The following is a 22,743-nucleotide window of genomic DNA, read 5'->3' on the forward strand; positions in this document are numbered from 1 at the left end:
TTATGCAGACTTTGCTCTTAATACTAATTCCTTCTTTACTTCTGGTCACGTTATCACTACCTTCCAGATTATATGAGTTATATATGAATTACTGGCTCATAATTACTTGGGTTATATACATATTCTGGTGTATTGCTTTTCATTGGTATATGTACAGTGTATGAGAACAGGCTGGGCCAAGGCTTCTCATGGTTCCTAAAAATGAAGTTGAATGAAGATACAGCCATTATTTTATTCACTACCTTTAATATGCTCTTCTTTGACTGCTAGCCTTCTGGCATCCCTAATGAATCATTTCTTTCTTTTGTGTTGAGTCTGAATTAAGCTGTGAAAATTAGGAGGTGTCACACAGCTACAACAGCTGAGTGATCCTTTCCCAAGTCAAAACTAGTGTAAACTACTGGAGAGCAGCATGGGAGAAGTGAGGCAGAATTGGTTGCTTGTTCATAACGTGCGATGTACTGTAGATTTAAAGGTCATTGGATGAAGTTAGTTGAAAAGGTGAGTGTGCTTTTTTAAGGGTTTTCTGAATGGCAGCTGTTAGAACTAATTTTCACTGGATCACTGCTGACTGTGTTTTTGGCAAACTGCTGTGGAAAATAGTTCAAAATCATGCATCTTTGAGCAGCTCTGTTTCTAAATTGTTTCTGCTCTTCTTTCCGTGATACTAGGTTGCTTCAATTTATGTAAACTCCACAATCAGTAGAAAGGTTTGTGAAGTTGTTGACTTGATTTTTACACTGGGAGAGTATGTTTGTCATGGTTCATGCTTTTTAAAGTGGAGCCTAGCTGATTAAATCCAACACTTTGTCAATAAGAATGACACAAAACAGTTTGCTTGCATACTTGTTTGCATATGCCACGAGATAGGCACTTAAATTACATTTGCATTACATCTTCCATCTCTGTAATATTTCACAGTATCATACAAGTCTAAGTGAAAAATATATGTGGGAACTGAGAGGGAAAGACATTGTTAACTGTGTGTGAAACAAGCTGCTTCACAAAAATATGTTTAAACAAAAGGTTCCTGGAGCTGCAAAAACACACACACATACAGAGTATTCCAGGGGATGGTGCGCTGGAGGGTTTGATTACCATCAGGGGGAAGGTACAGTCCAAAGTAGGAGTGAGCCACCAGGGTGAAATTAAACTAAACTACACTAATATTATAGCTTTTGTGTTCACTGTCTTGGGGTTTGAATCTTACCGCAAGGAAAAAATCGACATCTTCCCAAATTCCATTTTGCTTGCATTTACAGCTAAGCTCTGTCACACACACACACTGTCTGATCACACAGCATGTAAAAACATATTAAGATACACACATCTGTCAGAATCAAATCTTACTTGTCGCTCAGGGTGGCTTCAACTTTAAAAAAAATGCAAAGTTTTGGTCAAGTTATTCTGTCGGGCAGCTTACCTCGTGAAGAATGCAGCAGTCTCATCCGTATGTCCGCAGTTGATCATTTGCTCTGGTGATCTATGTCAACACTTTAACACACACTGTTGAGTGATACAGGCTGCTGGCATTACCTCAAAACTTGTAACAACTTTGAATCTAAATGCTAATTTAGGATGCACTGCATGCAGTGTTTTGGGTTTTCATTTGAAGTAAACATGCACAACAAGAGGTCCGCATGCTAACACGAATGATTTTTAAGTGTCAATAAACAATGAATCTTGAATCAAAACACTTGACTCAAAATACCTAAAACTATTCCAAAAATAAACCTGGGTTAATTGACTTCAGTCTGAAGTTCATATGTCAAATAACACTTCTGTCAGCCTTCTGTTATTCACCGTGGCACAACCTAATCCCCAGAAAAAAATGCTACCGTTGTTCTTTTCTGCAAACCACGAACATATTACATTTGTACATTATTATGTAGCTGATATATGGACACTTTTTTCTAATAGTGGTGTGGTTAATGTGTGACTATGTTTAGGCACAAAAAACACTTAGGGCTCTAGTTTCCCGGCACAGCGTAGGTGGCACAGGGTGGCGAACCCCGCGCAGTAGTTTCGAGCAGCGCAACCTGAGGCGCACTCAGTTTGGTAGTTTGGCAGACCAGGGTGTGCTGAGATGGGTGTGGCGGCGCAGCAGGGGGAGGTGTCGACAGATCCAGCTTGGCGCAGTGACAGTTTCGTCACTGTTTCACCGAAGGTGCGCTAAAAGCTCGCCAGCTGAAACCAGGTCTACTGTCAGCGCAGGGGGAGCGCAGCCGGCGTAAGCTGAAGTTTGGCTGACCAGCGGATGGTGCGCACACCTCACCAAAACCTCACAGGCAGGTTTCCAGAATATGAGGCACATTAATAATGCAATAAATAGCCACAAAACCACTATTTAATGCAACTAACTGCAATCAGCACATAAATGTATCTCTATACCGACTGTCCCGTCACATCTGATGTCAGATCAAAGGGGATTGGCACCGTTTGGCACGCGTAATGGAAACCCAACCTGATTTGATTAACACAGCCTGCAAACTAATGAGTTCACATCCCTCTCAGCCAACCACAAACAGCCACAGCATCAGATAGGGAGTATATATTCAGCATCTGTCATCTTAGAAAGTCAAAAGAAAAGAAACAGAGTGAGACTGCGAGAGGGAAAGAGAGAGCGCGCGCGCGCACGAGAGAAACGCAACATTGATTTACAATTGTGGTGACCTCCTTCCAGGCTACCTCTGCATCATCAGCCCGTGGAGGACCTCCCGGACCAAAACATAAGTTTCCTCCTGGGAGGAGTTTGGCTGTCTGACGCTGCTGCTCTCCTCTGCAATGGCGAATTGAGTAAACTCTCATTACACCTTTGCGCGGCGCATTTAAGGGCCACACCCAGTTGGCGAAGTGCAGGTGCACTGCGCCCCCGCCGCGCCCAGTCTGCGAAACCAGAGCCCTTAATTATGGTTAGGAAAAGAGTATGTTTTAGCTGAAGATAACCACGTTCGACAGCACAAATGCTTCTGAAAATGTGGTGAAGGTTGGCTATAAACCCCCCAGTTAAGCATAAAAGCTGCTGGGAAAGCGTAGATGGTTGGCCAAAAAAAACCCATCCACATTCAACGGCATAAAAGATGCTGGAAAAGCGTTGACAGGTGGCTGGAAAACATCCATATTTAATGGCATAAAAGCTGCTGGAAAAGCAGAAACAGGTCACTAAAAAACAACCTGTGTTGTTGTTTGTTGGCCTGAGTCTGCTGCTTGACAGCTGTCTTGTCGACATCCAAAATCAAAGTCAGCTCATTTACTGTCACTTTAGAAGTGTTGATATGATAAATATGAAATGTACAAATGTAATATATCTGAGGTTTACAGAAATGTACAATGCCAACATTTTCTTCTAGCATCTGGGCTGGATTGCAGCTTACAACCTGAAATGTAACTGTTTCCTGCGATAAGCCATCAGTGACAGCAACTTCCAGTGCTGTTGTTACTGACAGTTTCTTTGTCTCTATACTAAAGAGCCCAAAAACAACTTGTGGGAATAATTGGGATAGAAAGACGAGTGACAGGGCGGAAACAGAACAGTTTTATATTTGTCTCTGTGAGTAACTACAAAATCAAATCACACAGAGACTGTCACTTTGTGACATTTAGAAAATGCTTGTGTTTAAAAATTTGTTGTCAAGTGAGGTTGTTATACGTACTGTACAGCACACATTTTACTGGTAGGGCTTCCTTTGTTTCTATTGCATGGATTTCTTTTCCTTATCTTCTTTTCAGCATGCATTTGTCTAAACATAATTTTTCTTCCAGAGATACTGTCTCCTGGTAACCTAACAAACTAGGGTCACAACCCTACATCAGAGCTTTTCTTGATTTTTTGCAAGAAAGTACATTATATACTATAATGAGAATATATTTTTTTTTGTGAGGTGTTGCGTTGGATAGTCGAGCGCAGGAATGTTTTTCTCCTCATTGACACAAACTAATTAGCTTCTCTTCTTTACCTTTACCAACTTCTATTTGTTGTAATTTGCTAAAAAATGAAGAGAATACAACCACCTCAGGGTAAGATTTTATCGTGGTTGACATGTTCATTTTGGTTGTACAACAAAAGCATGAAATCTGCGTGAAATCTTGGGATTTAGTCATGAGTCATCTAATCCGAAAAAAATATGTATTTGGAGGCAACGAGAGCATCTGAATCTGTTTAATTCTGATTTAAAGGATACACACTAGACACCATGTTAAATGCTGCTGCTTAAAGTCATGTAAAATCTGTCTGGAAACGACAATTAGCAAGATCCTTGACTGGAAAATCGCTGTGTATGAGTGTGTTTTTCTCTGTGTGTGTTGTGGCTTATAGAGAGAAACTCTGAAACCCTCAGAGAAATGAATTAAATAGATACATTTCACAGCTTCCTGTCTGTGAAATTGCTGATAGCATTCTGCAGTGAAGCTCACCTCTGTGCATCATCTCAGTTTACATCTTGTCAGAAGACACTAAAGCTGTCTTATTTGTTTTTATATGTTAGAAAGCTGCTCAGTAAAGATGCATTCTGTAATATTAGATAAACTGCCCTTCTTCCCATTTCCTGGAGGCCTGCTTGTTCAAATGTCTCATGTAGGTGCAGCTTAAGATAACCAACTTACCTCGCATTTCCATACTTTTTAAAAAACTTGCTAAAGGATTCTTTAGTAGAGTCTCTCATGGCCCAATTCTCTGTGTATGTGACCTGGAAGCTTCAGGTTTCCACATCACACTTCTGTAAGTTGCATATCTGACCATGGTCGACTCCAGGCTAGTTGTGAAGGCATAAATCCTACAGGTGCGTCTAGGTATTAAAAGATTTACAGTGATCTCAGAGGAACGTCCTCCCTCCACAGATGAATGTGAAAACAAACCTAGCACAGTGAGGTGCACAGGGAACTTTAAAGAATTACATAATTATTTGAGTAAAATTTGCTTTTAAATGTAATTCCGTCATTTGCTCTTATAAAGTACCAGGAACCAGAGCCCTGGTTTGTGTCCAGCTGAGGGCCTTTGTTATAGACCCTTTTACTGTTAGTTAGCGCTAGCTAGCAAGTTCTGTTGGCTTTTCGACAAGGGAGGAAGATGATATAAGTCTCTCTGATTAGGGTGCGTTTGGAAATACTCATTCTGAGTGGCAGAGCACACTCTTGCTGGACTGTTTGTAAATGTATAGAGCTGTCTTAATGTACAGTTTGGTTATCCAGAGCACCACACTCTCGGAGTGGCAGAGCGCACTCTGGGCTCTCTGTCTGGGAAAACAGAGCAGCAGAGCATTGATCAGAGTAAATGTTTGATTAACTTAACTGTTACTTAATTCATGTAGAAATAGAATGTTACATTTCTTTGAGCAACAGGGCTCTCATTTTAGGATGGAGAATCAGACTGAACTGACTCCATGTCAGGTCACTCACTCTCCAGAATTGGGAGTGTTACTTGACTAAGTAAAAACTGACCAACAGGACCAGACTGGCCAACCCGTATGCTCTCACTCAGTGGATGGATGATGTCACAGGAAGCTTTGTGGTCGATTACTATGCTAATCTTACAAAGGAGAACAACACTTTAATGGTTTCCTCCATTTTGTTTTGCTATTGAAGCTAACGTTTGCTATTGCACTAATAATTTAACTATATTACCTCCCCAATTTGTGATTAGGTGACATGATAACACTTAATATACATAATGTTATTCATCCCTACAACAGGAAATACTTTTTCCTGCACCTGATATGAAGTGTGCGCTGCACATGGGAGCATTTGTTTGTTTGTTTGAGCATTTTGAGCCTTCATCCAGTCCTTTCGTCTTATTGCATTTAACGATAGTTGTCTGCTTTGTTGTTCCGATCAGTGATGGTTAGTATGAGCCATGACTCCTTCTATTCTGTCTCCCAATGATACAACAAGACAACATTTAAGGACTCCGATGTAGCCCACAGCCCTGTGGTGGTCGTGTTTTGCCTACAATTAATTTTTGCTTGCGAAAAATAGGCTTAAAACCATCAAAACAAAATGCTGGGTGTAACATGGGTGTCTGTGGGGATTGACTTATTTTTGGAGCCAGCCTCAAGTGGCCATTTGAGGAACTGCAGTTTTTGACACTTAGCACTGGCTTTATTTTTCAGCCCCAGAGATTGCTACTTCCTCATCTTTCTCTTTCCTCATTTCCGATCATCTCAATTAATTGTACATGTGATACAGTGTGCCAAATTTCCAGCCAATAGGAAATTGAGACTAGATCATTTTTGATATTTTGATTATTTCTGATGGCAGTTTTGACTCCAATATAATCACTAGTTGTTATCAGAGAAGCATTGGGAGAATGGAAAGCAGGCACACCATAGCTATATATAGTCTGGGCTACATACTGAAATTGTGAAACCCTATATGTTTGCTTACTTAAGTAAAATTATTTTTCCATGACCTATGTTCTTTACACAAGTCGGAACCAGAACACACATGTCATCTTATCTCAGATATGTTTTGCGTCACAGACCAACCAGCTCTCTCTGTCCTGGAATACTTGCTGGCCCCAGGTTGGCTGTTGTGTGAATTAGCTTGTGACAATCTAATTAAATTTTATATTAATTTAATTACTTACAGACCTGAGGCTTTTGGGGCTCAAGTATCTAGACACTTTGCAGTGTCTATAATTTTGTAATTCTTTTCTGCATTCTTAGAAGTATAGGTGCTAACTAGTATATAGGGTTCTTCTTTACCAATAGATCTATCTCCACTAATCACATTTTTAGTTTAACAGGTTAATCTTGGGCCAAGGGAACCACGTCCAACGGCTGATGTAGTCCAGCAAAATCCACAACACTCATAGTTCAAAAAAAAACAAAAAACTATGACTACTTCTACAGTCTTTACTATTTCAATAGTGGAGTCAGGTTGGGAACCAGATTAGAACCAAGTACAAAATGCCAAGTGCTGGGCACCTCTTTAAAAAAAAAAGGTTTTCAATAGAGCCATAAGTCTTACAAAGATCCCTTGAAAAACCCTTACTTTAAAAGCAAAAACTTTTGGGTAGAACCTCAGCCCTTTAGGAAGAACCCTCTTTTTCTTAGTGTATAATGCTAACACAGGGAGTCAGTTAACTGATCAGTCAGACAGCTAATGTCGCTAACAAAAAATAGTGATGACTCAAAGCAGCCATTCAAAACAAGACGTAACCATTAAATGTGTCACGTTGACTGTTATCTCAGTGAAATCCAGACACTTTCAGAATGCAGAGAAGTGGTCCCTCGGCAGATTTAAAAAAATGTATGGAGTGAAGCATTCCAGTTGGTTGCAAGGTTGTCTTCCTTTAACTGTCCTCAGATCAGATGGTGCAGGTTCCATCTTTTGTGTTATCTTTCCTTTTTGTGATTTAGAGTTAAGTCGTAGGAGGTCCTGTTACAAAATTCAATTATAGAAGCTGACATCTTGAAACATCCCTGCTTCTGATTTGTTTTCATAGCTGATGGTGAGTTTGTGTCTGGCATGGAGAACAGAGGACAAACACAGATTTCACCTTTCACTAAACGTACACACACAGTACATAGTGTTGGCTCATAAGTGTTTTGTCTGATTTAGTTTAGTCATGCATTGAGAATGAAAATAAATGTGCTCTGATTACAAACAGCATCTGAATTGCATTAATATTTTGCTCTCCTTCCATTCTAAACAATAGGCACTATTTGTTTACAACATCCCACCACGTCCTTTCAGAGTCTGCACTCAGTCAAATCAAAACACACAGGCATCATATACGCTGTGATCTGATAAAATCAACAGTTGTCCATAAATCTGTTCAGAAATTACAGAAAAAAAAGCCATCATAACTTTTCAGTAGCCTTCCCCAGATTAGTTGTGCGGAGCAGAATGGAGCTAGACAGATGTTCCACAGATGTTATTTTCACCTCATAATCACATATTGAAGCCTGGCATCTTGTGTGATTTGACAGTGGATGGGAGCGGATCAGCTGAAGTTAGGGACCATCTTAAAAAGTGCAACCAAAATGGCCAAAAGAGCTTTTTAGATATTTGTTAATAGCTTTTTTCTTTCTTCTTTTTTTCATCAAAGGCACCTCATACCAGCCTTTATCTTTGTAGCTTCTCCCATAATATACACAATTTCTGTCTTTTTTTTTTTTTGAGAGAGAAAAATCATGCAGTATCACCCAACACAATTTTGTAATTTCTTCACATTTATTTTGACTTTTTTTTTTTTTTTTTTTTTTTTTTTGTTTGTTTGTTTGTTGTGATATGATGTAATTTTTCATATTTTGTGATTCGCTAAAGTTCTTCACACACACACACACACACACACACACACACACACACACACACACACACACACACACACAAGCAGTATATCCAGTATCAGTCCGGTCACCAAAAGAAAATGTTATCATGGTACATTTCTGCAACAGATATTTTACATTTGTACATTTCATACAAATCACATCAGTGTCTCTAAAGTGATGTAATATATAAGCTGATTTTGTCATTAAGAGGTGGAGAGGATGGTGGATGGCGTGATACCTAGACGAGACACCTGCAAAGCTGCAGACCACTGTTTGAGACCAACACACAACAAAACCGATTGTTTTTAGTGAGTTATCATTATCTTTCCAGCAGATTTTTAGTCACCAAACACCAAATATTTTTAGTGACCTGTTGCTGTGTTTCCACTGGGCACAATGCCACAAAAAGTGGTTGCTTTTTACAAAGACAGTGCTATGTTCCCAGCTAGTAAAGGGCCATGAACTACATTTGTTTTTACCAAGACAGTGCCGCGTTTCCTGCCAGGATAGTATCACCAAAATCAGTGTGTTTTTTTTTTTTTTTTTACCAAGACATGGCTGTGTTTCCTGCTGAGACTGTGCCACCAAAACTGGGTACGTTCGGCCAAAACACAGTCTTCTCCCAACCAATACCAAGTTGTTTTTGTGACTAGGTTTAACCACACGATAATAACCACAGCATTGTTGAAGTGTAAAGTTTCAATGTATCTGCTGCATTCATGCTTTACAGAAAGGTACAAGGCCAAAATTGTATCTGCCGTTTGGATTGGTAGTATAAATTCACTACCAGTATGAACCTCAATATTGTGAAATAAACTGATACAGATGGGAGCTTATTGTTACACCCTTACTAAACAGGCTGTCCAATACAGATGCACTGTGGTATCATACACATATTAGAAACAGTTTTTAGTCTCATCATTACTGTTGTCAACACTTTTAAAGGCTTTGTGTCCTCTAAGTTTCGGCCTCCAGCTGCCTTATGTGATAATAAACAGAATTTTGTTTTACATTGTTGGTCAGACAGCCTCTTTGTGGTCATTGGAATACATGGTCCATAACAGACACACACTTACATACACTTTGACATGCAAATGAAAGACAAGTGGGGAAGAAAGTTAATTTAGTTCACACAGACTTCATGTCCTTATCATAGACATTACTGTCTCTAATTAGCTAACCTCTGTTCGTACTCTAAGCTTCACCTGATTCAAATTGTAACCCAGCAATGACACATGTTTTCCCTTTAAACGCGAGAAAAGACACACTGTCCTTGATACAGATGGAGTCACCTTGTGATGTCTGGTTTGAAAAGACTAACACACACACGTGAGAAATGCGTCAGTGGAGTTTGGCATTGTGGTCACATGCTGGCAGGTAATTGTAGTCTGAAAATGAAAATATGCTTGTTTGTGTATGGGAGGGGTTTGTCATGCAGTTACACCTTATAGTTAGACAGATATACTTCAAAATGTATTTTTGTGTCTCTGCATCGTGTTTTTGTGTCAGTGGAATACTGATGGTGTGTGTTTGTATTTGTGTACAGATGTAAATCCCAGTTTGTGTTGGAAGAAGATAAAAAGATACATAAGTGCTAAAACAAATCAGGGCTGAGTGTGCCGTAGAAGCAGCCTGTGATTTCACGCTTATTTGTTGGCAGATGCAAAGAACAGGCTGCCCTTCACGTTACCCCAAAACTACAGACACAGTCTGTTTGTACATCAAGAAGGGTTTATTTTTGTAAATATGTTTCTTGATTTTCTTTATTTGGAGCGATGTAGCCAATCATTACTCATAGCAGCTGTTACAAACCCTTAAAGGCCTAGGGGAAGGGAGGTAACAATTAACACAAATAACCAATAACCAATAATGAAGAACATGGAAGTAAACTAAAGCGACTGCAAGGCAGCGATTTATTTACGATTGCAAACACAAAAGAAGCTCCCAAATAAGGGGAGCCGACTAGCAACAAGAATGATATAACAGATAATCAATAATCAATAACAAAAGCAGAAGAATAAACACTGGGACTAGGTCACTAAACACCCGAGCGCACACCACCACGCACACAGCCACGGTCTGCACTGCACGCTGCCGGAAGCCCACTAGCCACCGGCTCCAGTTCCAGGGTGGCTTTAATCACACTGCTGTGATGGGCCACAGCTGCGGTAATCAGCGGAGGGAGGAGGGGGGGCGGTACCTGGCGAGAGAGAACCAGAGCGAAAACACAAAACACCAAACACAACACGGCACGTAACAGCAGCAGACTGTAAGGTGAGTTACAGTGCTCTCGACACATCACGTCAATGTTATTTCCTACATTTATATCAATGTAGCTCTTCAAAATAATGGTAGTTTTAAACACTGTATAAATTGCCAGGCTATTCTCATGCACTGTTCTTACATTTTCCTGTGAAAAGTAATGCACCAAAATTCTTACATATCCCACCTTATCATGAGCCAGAATTTTGTCTATAACTGGAAGGCTTAGATCACGTGACCAGTGTGCTGATGGAAGTGAAGAAGGAAGTGGTCCTGTGAGGAGGCAGGTTGGAGTGGTGGATTGGTCACAAAACACAGGACTTGCCTCAGGAGACTGGTGCTCAGAACCGTGTGAACTTTGAGTGAACTTTGAGTCATTTTAAGGTACATCGTCACCATGTTTCTTTTCCTGAACCTATCCTCTCTAACTTTACGTAAGTATACAACTTTACGTTAAGTATGTTACACCTTTCGTGGGGCACTAATTTGTAGTATATTAAACAAACTGTTGTGTTAGGATGCATTGAAATTGTTAAACTTATATATATACTGTTCAATCACTACAAAACTAAAGTGTAAAAACAGTTTGCCATTATAAAGGACTAATTCTTGGCTGGGAGCCGTGACTTCCTGGAGTCATAAGTGCTTATAATTGACATTTTTGCATTAAAGGAGTACCTTTGCACTAGACTTTGGAAGGAGGAAAAACATAGCTGCACTGGCCAGTGGCGTTCCCAAGGAGGAGCCGGGGGGGGGCCATGGCCACCATGATACAATAGCTATTTGGAGGTCAGCATTCCTGTCTTTAAAAGGTTGTGACATGTTCTTTTAAGCTAGCGCAAATGTAGTGGTATCTTATGAAACTAGATGACCTAAGGCATAAATTGGTACCAACTATGTCAGCATAGCTTGTCAGAAAGGGGTGAAAAAATGCTCTAAATTTAGGTAAAATTTTGGTGAGGGAGTTACTGCCATGGCCATTTAAAGGGGTCCCTTGAACTCTCACCTCAAGGTATCTGAATGATATTGGGTTCTGTGGGTTCCTATGATTCTCCCCTAAACTTGAAAGGGCTTGTTTCCAGTAAATGTTTTTTTCCTTACAATCAATGTAAGGAAAAGGACAAGCAGCCTATTTGAAGAACAATGAATTACCTAACATGTACTGTATAGATGCGTAACACATTAAAACAGGCTTGTTTTGGAACTTGAAAGGTTAACTGTACGAGTCTACGCACATCCACTATATAGTAATTTTAAATGGAAAATGAGAAACCAAGTACACTGGTATGTGATTCCGTGAACTCCCCATTGACATAGTTTTTAGCTTGCCTATATACTTCAACAGCATAATCAAATTCCTGTAATTCAGTTATGGATTTGGATTTGGATTTGGTGTGCCACCCCATGTTGGACCGCCCCTATGAAAAATCTCTGTGGGCGCCACTGGCATTGACCTCTGTGGGCTGAAAGGTACAATAAGCCTCTTGAACCATTGCTGCCTATGTTGTGGAAAAAGCATGTTGTCACCAGTAATTGGCAAGACAAACTGAATTTTTAAACCGGGTGTAGTTAGTCTTTAAAAGTCTCCTGTAGGAAATTATGGAAATTAGGTGTTTAACAATTAGCAAGTAACTGTTTTCCCCTGAGGATTTATTGCCTGAGGGAATGTTTCACCATCTACTATTTCAATTTTTTAATCAACTTTGAATAACTCTTCCATTTTCATCATGTATTTCGCTGTGGGAGGAGAGTGTCCATCAAGACCACCCTGAAAAATCGAACCATTTTATATGCCTGCTGGGCTTTAGCGTATGCTTCATTTTGTCATTTTGAATGCAAACACAACACTCAGGGTATGGTTACAAGTTATGGTATGCAAGACATATTCAGCAAGGTTCATTCTCAAAAACTTAGATGATAAAGTTTCAGCAGATTTTTTGGCACTGCAGAAAGAAGCTTGACAAAGGCAGTTGTTTTGTTTTTTTACCCCATGATCCAGTATTAGACACAGGAAACTAAAGTTAGAGTTGGAGTTAGGGATTGTCTCAAAAGTGCATGAAAAATGGCCAAGAGAGCTTTTTGGATTTTTGTCCAAAATGTACTTGACAAATATGTTGTTTGTCCTTGAAGATATTTTTGGCCTCCAGAAAGAAAAATCATGCAGTAAGCCTCAGTGCATTTCTGACTTGTGTTGCCCGCTTTAAAACCTCTTGTTCTGTTTCTATCACTCATTTCTGCTCAGAGAATAGACTTGGTACATGGACACCAGATTTTGTATATTTAGTGAGCATGTTAAAGTATAGATATAAGGAGTAGCGTATAAATGGCAGTAGCAAACAATGTTACACAGAAGATGAAATGACCTGTAACATCCTGCAAGCCATACACACCTCCAGTTTTAAAGTTTTAAAATCATAACATTAAATTGTACCCACATGCTAAATACTGTATTTTTAGACCAAAAAATGCATAAATATAGAAATATAATCATCAGTCATCGTGATGTTGCAGCTTGTTCTCACTCCAAGGTCATCGAATACCGCTGCATTGTCAGTGATTTCAGTAGCAGTATGATCACAGACAGACAGCTTCAGTTCATGACATGGCCGAACAGCAATAATCACAGTGATATTATAAGGTCAATAGCAGACGCAGAAGTATACCCAGCATGTAATATGTACATGTGAAAGGCCACTAACAAAGTGGCCATATATGATGTTTTGGGATGAGAATGTGTTGAATGTTGCGCTAACAGCAACAATCACTTCCAGGTAAGCAACTGGAAATTTACTTCAATTGTGGAGATATGTGCAATCAGCAAACATGTTTATTTCTTGCTTGTCATTTTCAGCTGTAACTGTAACGTGTAAAGATATATAGCTTAACACCTTGATCCTCCTATCTGATGTTTCTGCTGTGCTTATTTTATATACTGTGTTGCTTTGACAGCGTCTTTGATAAACCGAATCAAACGGTGGGGAAGCTGTGGATGGGGGCCACAGCAACACTTTTTAAAAAAAAAAAAAAAAATCAGTATCATTTTAATTGTACATTATACTTGGAATATTTTCTCTGTTTTACCTCAGACACTAACAGATGGAGGCAGCAGTAAACCAGCAACTCCCGTGTTCTGTGAAGTAAAGTTAGTTTTTGTCAGTGGAGTCCGGTGGCTTTAAGATAACAGCTTAAGTTCACTGTCGGAAAGGGTTGTCTGACAGCAAGGTAAAGCTTTGAAAATATTCTATATAATGCACCCTTCAACTGATGTTGATTTTTAAGTTAGGTGGCTAAAAAAATAACTAATTGAGGCAGCGTTTGCTTTTATTTTATGTACATGACATGAGATTTTCTTCCCAGAGGTTACTGTAAACCAACTTTGTGATGTGGTCTATTTTGGCCACCTGTGTCAGAGTGTTGAAATTTCACTTTTGCCCCAAGGAATATTCTGTTTTCATTCAGTGTCTCTGCGGGTGGTCAGAGGTCAGAGCCATTTGTGGAGCTGCCCCTCCAGCTTATATCGCTAAGTGATACTTTAATCTTCAGACTGAAGGCCACCAGTAAGTGCTGCTTTGTTCAGGCAACAATACACTCACGAAAAAAGCAAGAGAAATAGAAAACACTTGCTGTAATGTCAATAAAACATCTGCTCTGGATGGAGTCTGCGAGTCTGATACATCTGTGTACATTTTTGATGATTCCTCAGTTTTAAGTACAAACCAGTTTCAAAGGTTCAAGTGCTTCCTCTGAGAGCTGCAATTATAAGAACATCAGTTCAGTCCAAAGAATACCTGAAGAACTGTCTTCACTGCTGGAGTGGACTGGAAATTTGAAGGAGGCCGTCACTAAATGGACAAGAGAGGGATTTTTAATGGGTGTGAGTGGGCAGGAGTGAGTGTTCGTTTGTGCGTATTCTGTTTTCCAGCAGCAATATTCAAATGTGCATATGCCTCTTTTTCGTGCCTTGTTTCCTTTTCTTTTATCTGTGTTGGCCTGTGGTTTCTTCACTTATCACCTACACCCACACACTGTCCACAGCCCATTCAAATAATACATCTACTCTCAACACACACACTTGCACACATTGCTCTGGCCAATGGAAAATGACTCAATAACGCTCAGTCTCAGGACAATGCCGAGAGGCGTAGGTCGAGGGCAGAGAGGGATGGAAAAAGAGAACAATAGACAGAGGGAGGAAAATAAGAACATAAGAGACAGAGAATGAGATGTGAGAGAATGTTTGGAGGAGACTGAGTGTAAAATATAAGATTGAGGGTGAGGGCAGAAATGAATGGAAAATGTGAGAAAATGAGACAGTGATAGGAAGAAGTTGCTTCTCAGAAGATTGATAACTGAATTTTGTCATTATAGAAAAGTGTTTTTTTCCTTTTTCACTTTTGTTTCTATATTGTGTTTATTTTTTTCCCCACAGTTCTGGGACCTTTTTCTTTCTGTCTCGCTGCCGGTGCTAATGCATTCTAGATGCAGGAGTGGGGACTACATGGCAGCCATCGTTGTAATAATGCATGATCGATGCAGGAAAAGAGATCTCTGCCACAGTAACCAGGACAGTAATAATGCAGGGAAGATTCATGATGCTATTTGTACATGATGCTGCTGGCAAAACGTGCAAAAGAAAAGCTTCACTTTACTTACTTTTTGTCTGTGTCCTTGCCCCTTTCCTGTCTTTACCAATTCTTCTTACACTTGCTCATAATTACTTACTTCAGCAAGCTTTTTCTCAGTTTTTAAAATAATACGATAGGGCTGCTCACCATGCTAAATCAAGTGGTGCTGAAAAATTAGTCCAGATTAGCCGATCTCAAATCTGTTATGACACCTCTAATAAACCGTGGGCATGTGAAGGTCATTCGCAATATGCAAGTTAAATTGAACTAATTGATCAGCCTCAAGTTAAGAGCTGTAGCCCTGTGAAGACCACCGAGGTGAAATATATGGGAGAAATAATGGTGATGTTTTAGGGTTTTCTATAAGATACTTACTGATTTTAGATTATTTTTATGGTTTTGTGATTATATCGCCCAGTTGTGCCTTATACCTGCATACTTTTATAAACCAAGCAGGGCTGAAAAATGAAGCCAACACAGAAGTGCTAAAAACTGCAGTTCCTTGAATGGCCACTTGAGGCTGTCTCCAAGAGTGAGTCAATCCCCATAGACCCCCCACGTTAAAACACCCAACTTTAAAGCAGAAATAAACATGTTTACAGCTTGGAAAAAAACAACAAAACAAACAAACAAAAACAAAACAGTTTTGGTCTACTAAGTTAATTTCCCTATTCATGTCAGCTGTTCAGGGGGTGCATTTTTCTATAAGTTACATGTTTACATTTTATTCAGGCTTAAAATTATGCATAATTAAAGAGGTTGCTGCTTTGAGTGACAGATTTGTTTACTTAATTTCAGCGGCGATCCATAATTAAACTTTGCTTGTAATGTGATAGTGTTAATAAAAAACAAGCAAAAGAAAAAACAACAACTTTTAAATCTGCGGAATTCTGTGGACGCAGATTCCATGTGGGCCTGCTGATAAGCATCTCCTCAGCAAGCTGGTCATATCCACCCCTCTCTCCTCCACATCCTCATCCAAATATGGTTACTTCTGGCTCCAAGAAATCTAAGATGGCGACAGCAAAAACCCCTATCTCGAGGTTTCAAAATGGGAGACCGCAAACCAATGGGTGACTTGGCTATGTTAATTTTTTTTACACAGTCCATGTTATTAACACAGTATAGTGGTGGAAAAAAATTCATGACATCAACTTAAACTGGTGATACATTAAAAAAAAAAAAAAAAATTCTCCAGATACATATCTCTTCTAGCTCACTTAAAGAATTGTATTTATTAGGCCCTGTCAGGTGTCTCTTTGGTTAATAATGTATGTACTATATCTATATATCTATTGGTAGGTTGACCCCTCTTGGTTACAGGTGGGATGGGTGGGGGGGGTTGTATTTTGTTGTTATTATGGACTGTGTGATGGGTTGTAGTTTCCTGCTATTTTTGGCTGCAAAGTGAAAAAACTATTTATTTATTTATTTAATTGAAATATAGCTCCTCGCTTCCTGCTTTTCCCTTCACTCTGGCTGCTGTGAAGGCCCAGAGAAGACATTCACTGTATTCAGCCTGAAGTGTTTTCCAGTGTGAAGTAACTGCTAGCTTGTAATCCCAGACTTATCAGCACTGATAAAGAACAACCTCTTGGGTTTTAACTGCTATCTTCGCGTTTAACACAGGGCTGATTTGTGCTTACTCAAAAGACGTCTCTTTATACTCCCAAAAACTGTTGTGGTTCTGGCCATCTATGAGTAGTCTCCAGTACGTGGATTGAAGTTTTGACCCTTACGCGGTAAACTGACCTCATGTCACTGCCTGCAGACTTAAAGAAATGTAACTTTGTATTAATAAACCTGTAGAATCTTGTGAATGTTAAGTATTAATGCACATTAATATATTCAGCTAAACTGATAATTGTGTGTGTATCTGTGTTTTAGACAGGGAAACCACCTGTAGATGATCTGTTCTCAGACCTGTGTGATGGAAGACGTCTGCTGGAGCTGCTGGAGGGGCTGTCAGGACATGAACTGGTATGAATATACCACCACCATATAACTGACATGACTACAACATTATAATCAACTAATAAATACATTCATATAATGCCCCTTACAAGTATTGTGTAATGATTACCATTCCCCACAGCCCTGTCCAAAATACCATAGGCTCCTATGTTTTTGTGCTGTCCCTCTCACAGTCTGATTGCTATAGGAACAAAAGACTTGCTAAACCTGGCTGTTCTCTTTTTTCTTTGCATGATCCTTCCATTTCTGCGATAGCTTTGTAGGAACCAGTTGTGAAGGGGGTGAGTAGGGTCATTAAGGATGCAATCAGCCTTACTCACTGAGGTCTTTACACAACTGAGCAGCTGACATCTGGTCACACCTGATGACCCTACTCGCTGCAAAACATTTTGGTCTCAGTTGCTGATGTTACCAAGCAAAGGAAAGGACCGGATGCTGCGTGTAACAGTCTTGTAAATCAATTGCAAAACATGACAAGCTACATTAAAACTGTACAATATCAAGTTCAACCAGACTGACAATTAAGAAGATATAAGGAGACAAAAATGCCTCTAATTCAATTCATTGATCATCTGTGCCGCTAATTCTGTTCAAGGTCACAGGGGGGCTGGAGCCTATCCAAACTGACACTGGGCGAGAGGCCAAACTATCACAGGGCTGACACATAGAGACGCTTACATTCACACCTACAGCAGTTTCAAGTCACCAATTAACCAAAACTGCATGTCTTTGGACTGTGGGAGGAAGCTGTAGAGCCTGGAGAAAACCCATGGAGAACATGGGAGAACATGAAAACTCCAGGCAGAATGTTGCTGAGGGGAATATCAGCTGAACATACTGTGGGCTGACAAATCAAAGTTTAAACCTATTCAATCTAACCTCTTGGTAGACTGCAGAGCCCCCCTAACCCCATCCACAAAAAAAGTGGCTTCCCCAAAAATTTCAAGCCTAACTCCACCATTGTGGTTCAGTAATGATTGAGGATCACTTACACTTTTCTGGACAGGAGAACAAATTCAAAATCAAAGGGTATTCGAGGATAAATGGCTCCAACATTGTTCTCCCCTGTCATGCCACACTGTGGGGACGTCGGCTAAATGGAAGTATGAATTATTTAATTCTTCTTCTTTTTGGGCCAAAATGGTTTCAGATGTTAATAATATATTTGGTGCCTGAATTGTTGTTTTATCTATGTTTAAAACAGCCATTATTGAAGGAAAGAAAAAAACAATACATATATAACGGTTGTGTATGTTGGATGGTACTGATGGAGGAAATTCCTGAAGAGATGGTATATTGCAGGCTTTGAAATAAGTACCAGTGCTTCTCAACCAGAGGTACTTGTATCCCGGATAACAGTTCATCCAACATAGTAATTATATTCCTTATTAATAACACTACCAACAACCTGGTCCCACAGAAATGTATGATATGACCCCAACCTAACAGCGCATTATGTTATGGTGGCATGTAATGTGTTTGAACAGAAAAACCTGCACATTGCACAGCTTGACAATTTATTAGTAACACTAACGTTTCGTTCCTTCCAGGACCTCGTTAAGAGTGATCAACACCATTATTTGCAACATCGAGCTTAAATAAAAGACGCTTTTGCAGATGTGCCCAGGTGTGGGGGGTATCAGGGGGTCAGCTGTGGGTGCGTTATCCAATAGTTGACAACAACCTGTACACCATGTGTCACATACCTCACAAATGAAAGATCCAGGGAACAAGAAAAACACAGGAAAAACCATAGGCTCCACAGGCTATTTACAAGGTTATTTACAGAAGATGTTCATCTTATGAATGAACACATCGGCCTTGCAGCTTTCATTAATCATTCAAAATGTTCAGCATTGTATACTCTTATGTCATGTATTATGAATTGGTCTTTTGAGATCCACAAAGCCATTATAGCATGACATGCCATGCAGATTAAATATCCAGTATACTTCTCTTCTGCTAAGTATTTCTTCAGTGCTACCACCTTGCTGGTGGGGTATATGACATATGGTGGACATGCTGTTTTCAGTTATTGGGTAACACACCCACAGCTGATTAATTCCCCCACACCTGTGCACACCTGCAAAATGGGTGGGCCTATTTAAGGTCAATGTTGTATATTATGGTCTTGAAGGTCCAGAAGGTCCGAATTGTTAGTGTTACTAATAAATTGTGAAGCTGAGCAAGAGCAGTGTGCGTGATTTTCTGTTCAACTCAAGTGATAATTTCCGGTGCACCTGCATCTAAGACAGTTGGACATGCGAATATCTCTTTTCAGACAAATGGCATGTAATGTGTCAAAATTACATGCTGGCACCATGGAATCACTGCCGATGGGAAGTCTATCAGGATCCTTGGTGGACACGCAAATTTCCTGGTTCAGTGACGTCACGTAATGGGTGGCGGTTAAAGAAAACAAACAAGGAAACAGCTGATTGTGTCCCCTGTAAACTAAAAGTCAACACTGAGTTCTTTGAACTTCACATATTTACATCCTTTTGGGCGTTACATCACGTTATGTAAGACACGTATGCCAGTTTTTGACATACTTACATCCTATACCTAACAAATGTAGTTATTTCAACTAAAACCACTAAACCTAACCAATCAGTTTTGGTGCTTTAACCCAACCATTTGGCCCCATACACAATAAATCTAGTTACTTTAATGGAAACCACATCACAACCAAGTAGTTTTGGTGCTTTCGTGTCACCACCATGTATTAAGACACTCTGGCCATTTCACACACTTCTGTGAGACATTGGAGTTTGTCCACTTGACTTACTCTGACAAGTTGTAACCAAATTAGCAAAACTTTCACATCACACTTCATCTTCTATCACACACAGTGTGTACACAGCATTAACCTCAGCTTGACCTAATCATATTTCTAACCTTAATGTTAAAATCATCACTTGAGGAAATGAAAACTGGAAAATAAATGCCAAGTGCCAAGATTAAAATCCTAAACTGGCTCTTAGATGGGAACACACACACATACACACACACACACACACCAGCGCAGCCCACGGCCTTACTGTAATCAAACTTCCGCTCCCACCTTGTTTTTCTTTTCCCCTCCAGCTCTCCCCACCTCCTCCACCTTGTCTGTTTGCTGGAATCCCTCCCTCTCTCTTCTTCAACCATTTCTCTTTCTATTTATCTCTTTTTTGGTTTTCTCTCCTCTTCTTTCTCTATCCTCCACCTTTCCTCCCTCTCTCCTCGCCTCCACTTCTATCTTGGGGAGAGACGTTATCATCTTTGTCCTTTGTTTGATGCTATCTCCTTATTGTAATGGCATACACACACATACAAACACACACTTTTATTGTAATGTGGCTGTTTGTAGCGCTCATGGATGCCCCTGAGCAAGGTCTGTTTATGCCTCAATAATCTCCTCTTTCTGGGCTGTGCGTGTGTGTGTGTGTGTGTGTGTGTGTGTGTGTGTGTGTGTAGGTGAGGTTGGAGAGGGGATTCACGCGCGTTCACTCGCTCAACAATGTCAACCGTGCTCTGCAGATCTTGCAGAAGAACAATGTGAGTATACGTGCAGTGACACACACATATTCCCCTTTATTGTTCAGGAGAGTTTCATATCATATGGATTTGACTACATTAATATACATTAAATGAATCAGTGGTTAAACTCAGCAAACAGTGAAGTGCGTAGACTGGTCCTCTATCTCCTCTCTATCTGTCCTTCCATATACCTTTACCATCATCTCTTGCAGGATGCCTTTACTTTCCTGTCTAAGAAAAGCATTCCTTCTTTTATATCACTGTCTTTCTACTGTGCACATATGTGTGTTGAGCTTTTTCCCTTCCAACAATCTTTCTATTGCCTTACTTCTTCTTTGATCGTCTCTCATTGTGTTGCCCTGCTGTGCTTTTACTTCTATTGTGATATTTCCCTTTGATATAAGAATATCTTATTTTAGTCAAAAAAAAGCGTATATTTATATTTTTTACTTAAGTTTAGCAAATAGTAGGGATCCAAAGATAAATCGGAGCAGTCACCAGAGGATAAAAGAAATCTTGAGTTTTGTGACTCTGTTCTCTTTTTTTTTTTAAATTGTGAAATATTGGAAATGGTCATCTCGTCAGACTTCTAAAGTCTTCAATGAAAGAGGAAGAACTTATTGGTTGAACTGACAGTCCACTCCTGACCCATTACTTACTGTTGTTATTATCAAGCTTTCTACTCTAGCACGGCATATAGTTTACAGTGATAACAGTGGGCAATAGATTGAGCAATTCAATTCAGTTTTCAACTCAGATTTATTTATATAGCCTAATTTACAACAGAGGTTATCTTGTGACACTTTTTACTTAAAAGGATTGGGAATGGCAGAGTATTCTGGGACAGCGACACCATCCTTAATAGCTAGCAATGGTAGCTGCTGCAACATTAATCATCTGTCAATTGTTAATCGTCAGAAATATTAAACTACATTCCAAAGACCCATATGGAGAGAAGCTCTCGATCCATGAAAGGAAAGGAGCGAACTATTACAAAATTGAATTTAGTTAATGATATTGATCCTTACAGACTTTGACAGCTTGCCACCCATTAACATTATGGTCCCTGATGTCTCTCTGGTGCTTGGTGTTAGTGCCTACACCTGTCAGCAAATCAAAAACATTTAATTTTGGGGGGCCATGTCCAATTTACAAACAGGTGGCTACAGGACCTTCTGATTTACAAGTCAAATGCAAGCAACATTATCTTATCAAAGATAAGCTAGCTAATGTTATGCTAACTGTGTGCTAACAAAATGTCAGTTAATCATGCTTAATTGATCTAACAAAATGAAATACATAATGTTAACCTACCTTTCTGTCTGATTGTACAACATAATACATTTAACATTATAAATCTTTTTACAGTTTTTTGTTAGTTTGTTAGTCCTTAACAGGGATATACTCCTTGGTTATGATAGTAATTCTACTGTTAGTCAGCTAGTTAGCTCGGCGTGCTAATATTGGTAGCTTGCATGAGAGCCAACAAACACACTATTTAATTCGTACACTTTTGCTCAGCAGCCAAGAAGGTTGGGAACCACTGAGTCAGAGGAAGAAAGGAGACTGTATTTTCTAAAATGATCCCACAATGAGATTTGACTTTCTGTTCATCTCTCCTCCAGGTTGAATTGGTGAATATCGGAGCAGCAGACATCGTTGATGGGAATCACAAACTGATTCTCGGGCTCATCTGGAGCATCATTCTCCACTGGCAGGTGTGTGTGTGTGCATGCATATGTATGTCTTTGTGAGTGTGTGTTGGGTGCTCTGAAGGCATTTTGGAGGCAATAAGAGTTTTCATATGTTGGTAGTGCCTCCAATATTAAGTTATGACATTTGTTGTTTGCAGTTGCAGCTAATTCTGGCTGCATTTCAGGGAGCTGTTACTATTTGGACTGAATATTGTTTCCTTACCTCCAAAGTTCCTTTAATATTTTTGTTTTTCATGATGGAGCTTTCATCTTTTTGCCAATTCAGAACAACAATATGCCTGTTGGCTATTACTCCCCTTAAGCTGTATTTAAAGTTCATTATCTATTTTACAATAGACTCAATGCTTAAAACCAACTTCATGTAAAATCAGTAGT

At 39.6% G+C, this 22,743-nt stretch overlaps 1 protein-coding gene across 17 annotated transcripts in view; it reads left to right on the plus strand.

The window, feature by feature from the left end:
- Nucleotides 1–22,743, plus strand: part of dmd (dystrophin) — a 376,736-nt gene that overhangs the window by 139,826 nt on the left and 214,167 nt on the right. For all 17 annotated transcript variants that reach the window (XM_078165601.1, XM_078165594.1, XM_078165599.1 and 14 more), the window contains exons 3-5: nt 17,045–17,137; nt 20,591–20,671; nt 22,279–22,371. In XM_078165601.1, coding sequence (XP_078021727.1) covers nt 17,045–17,137; nt 20,591–20,671; nt 22,279–22,371 — 267 coding nt within the window. The remainder of the gene's footprint in view (nt 1–17,044; nt 17,138–20,590; nt 20,672–22,278; nt 22,372–22,743) is intronic.

The sequence above is a fragment of the Epinephelus lanceolatus genome, chromosome 24 (assembly GCF_041903045.1).
Source record: "Epinephelus lanceolatus isolate andai-2023 chromosome 24, ASM4190304v1, whole genome shotgun sequence".
Lineage (NCBI taxonomy): Eukaryota > Metazoa > Chordata > Actinopteri > Perciformes > Serranidae > Epinephelus > Epinephelus lanceolatus.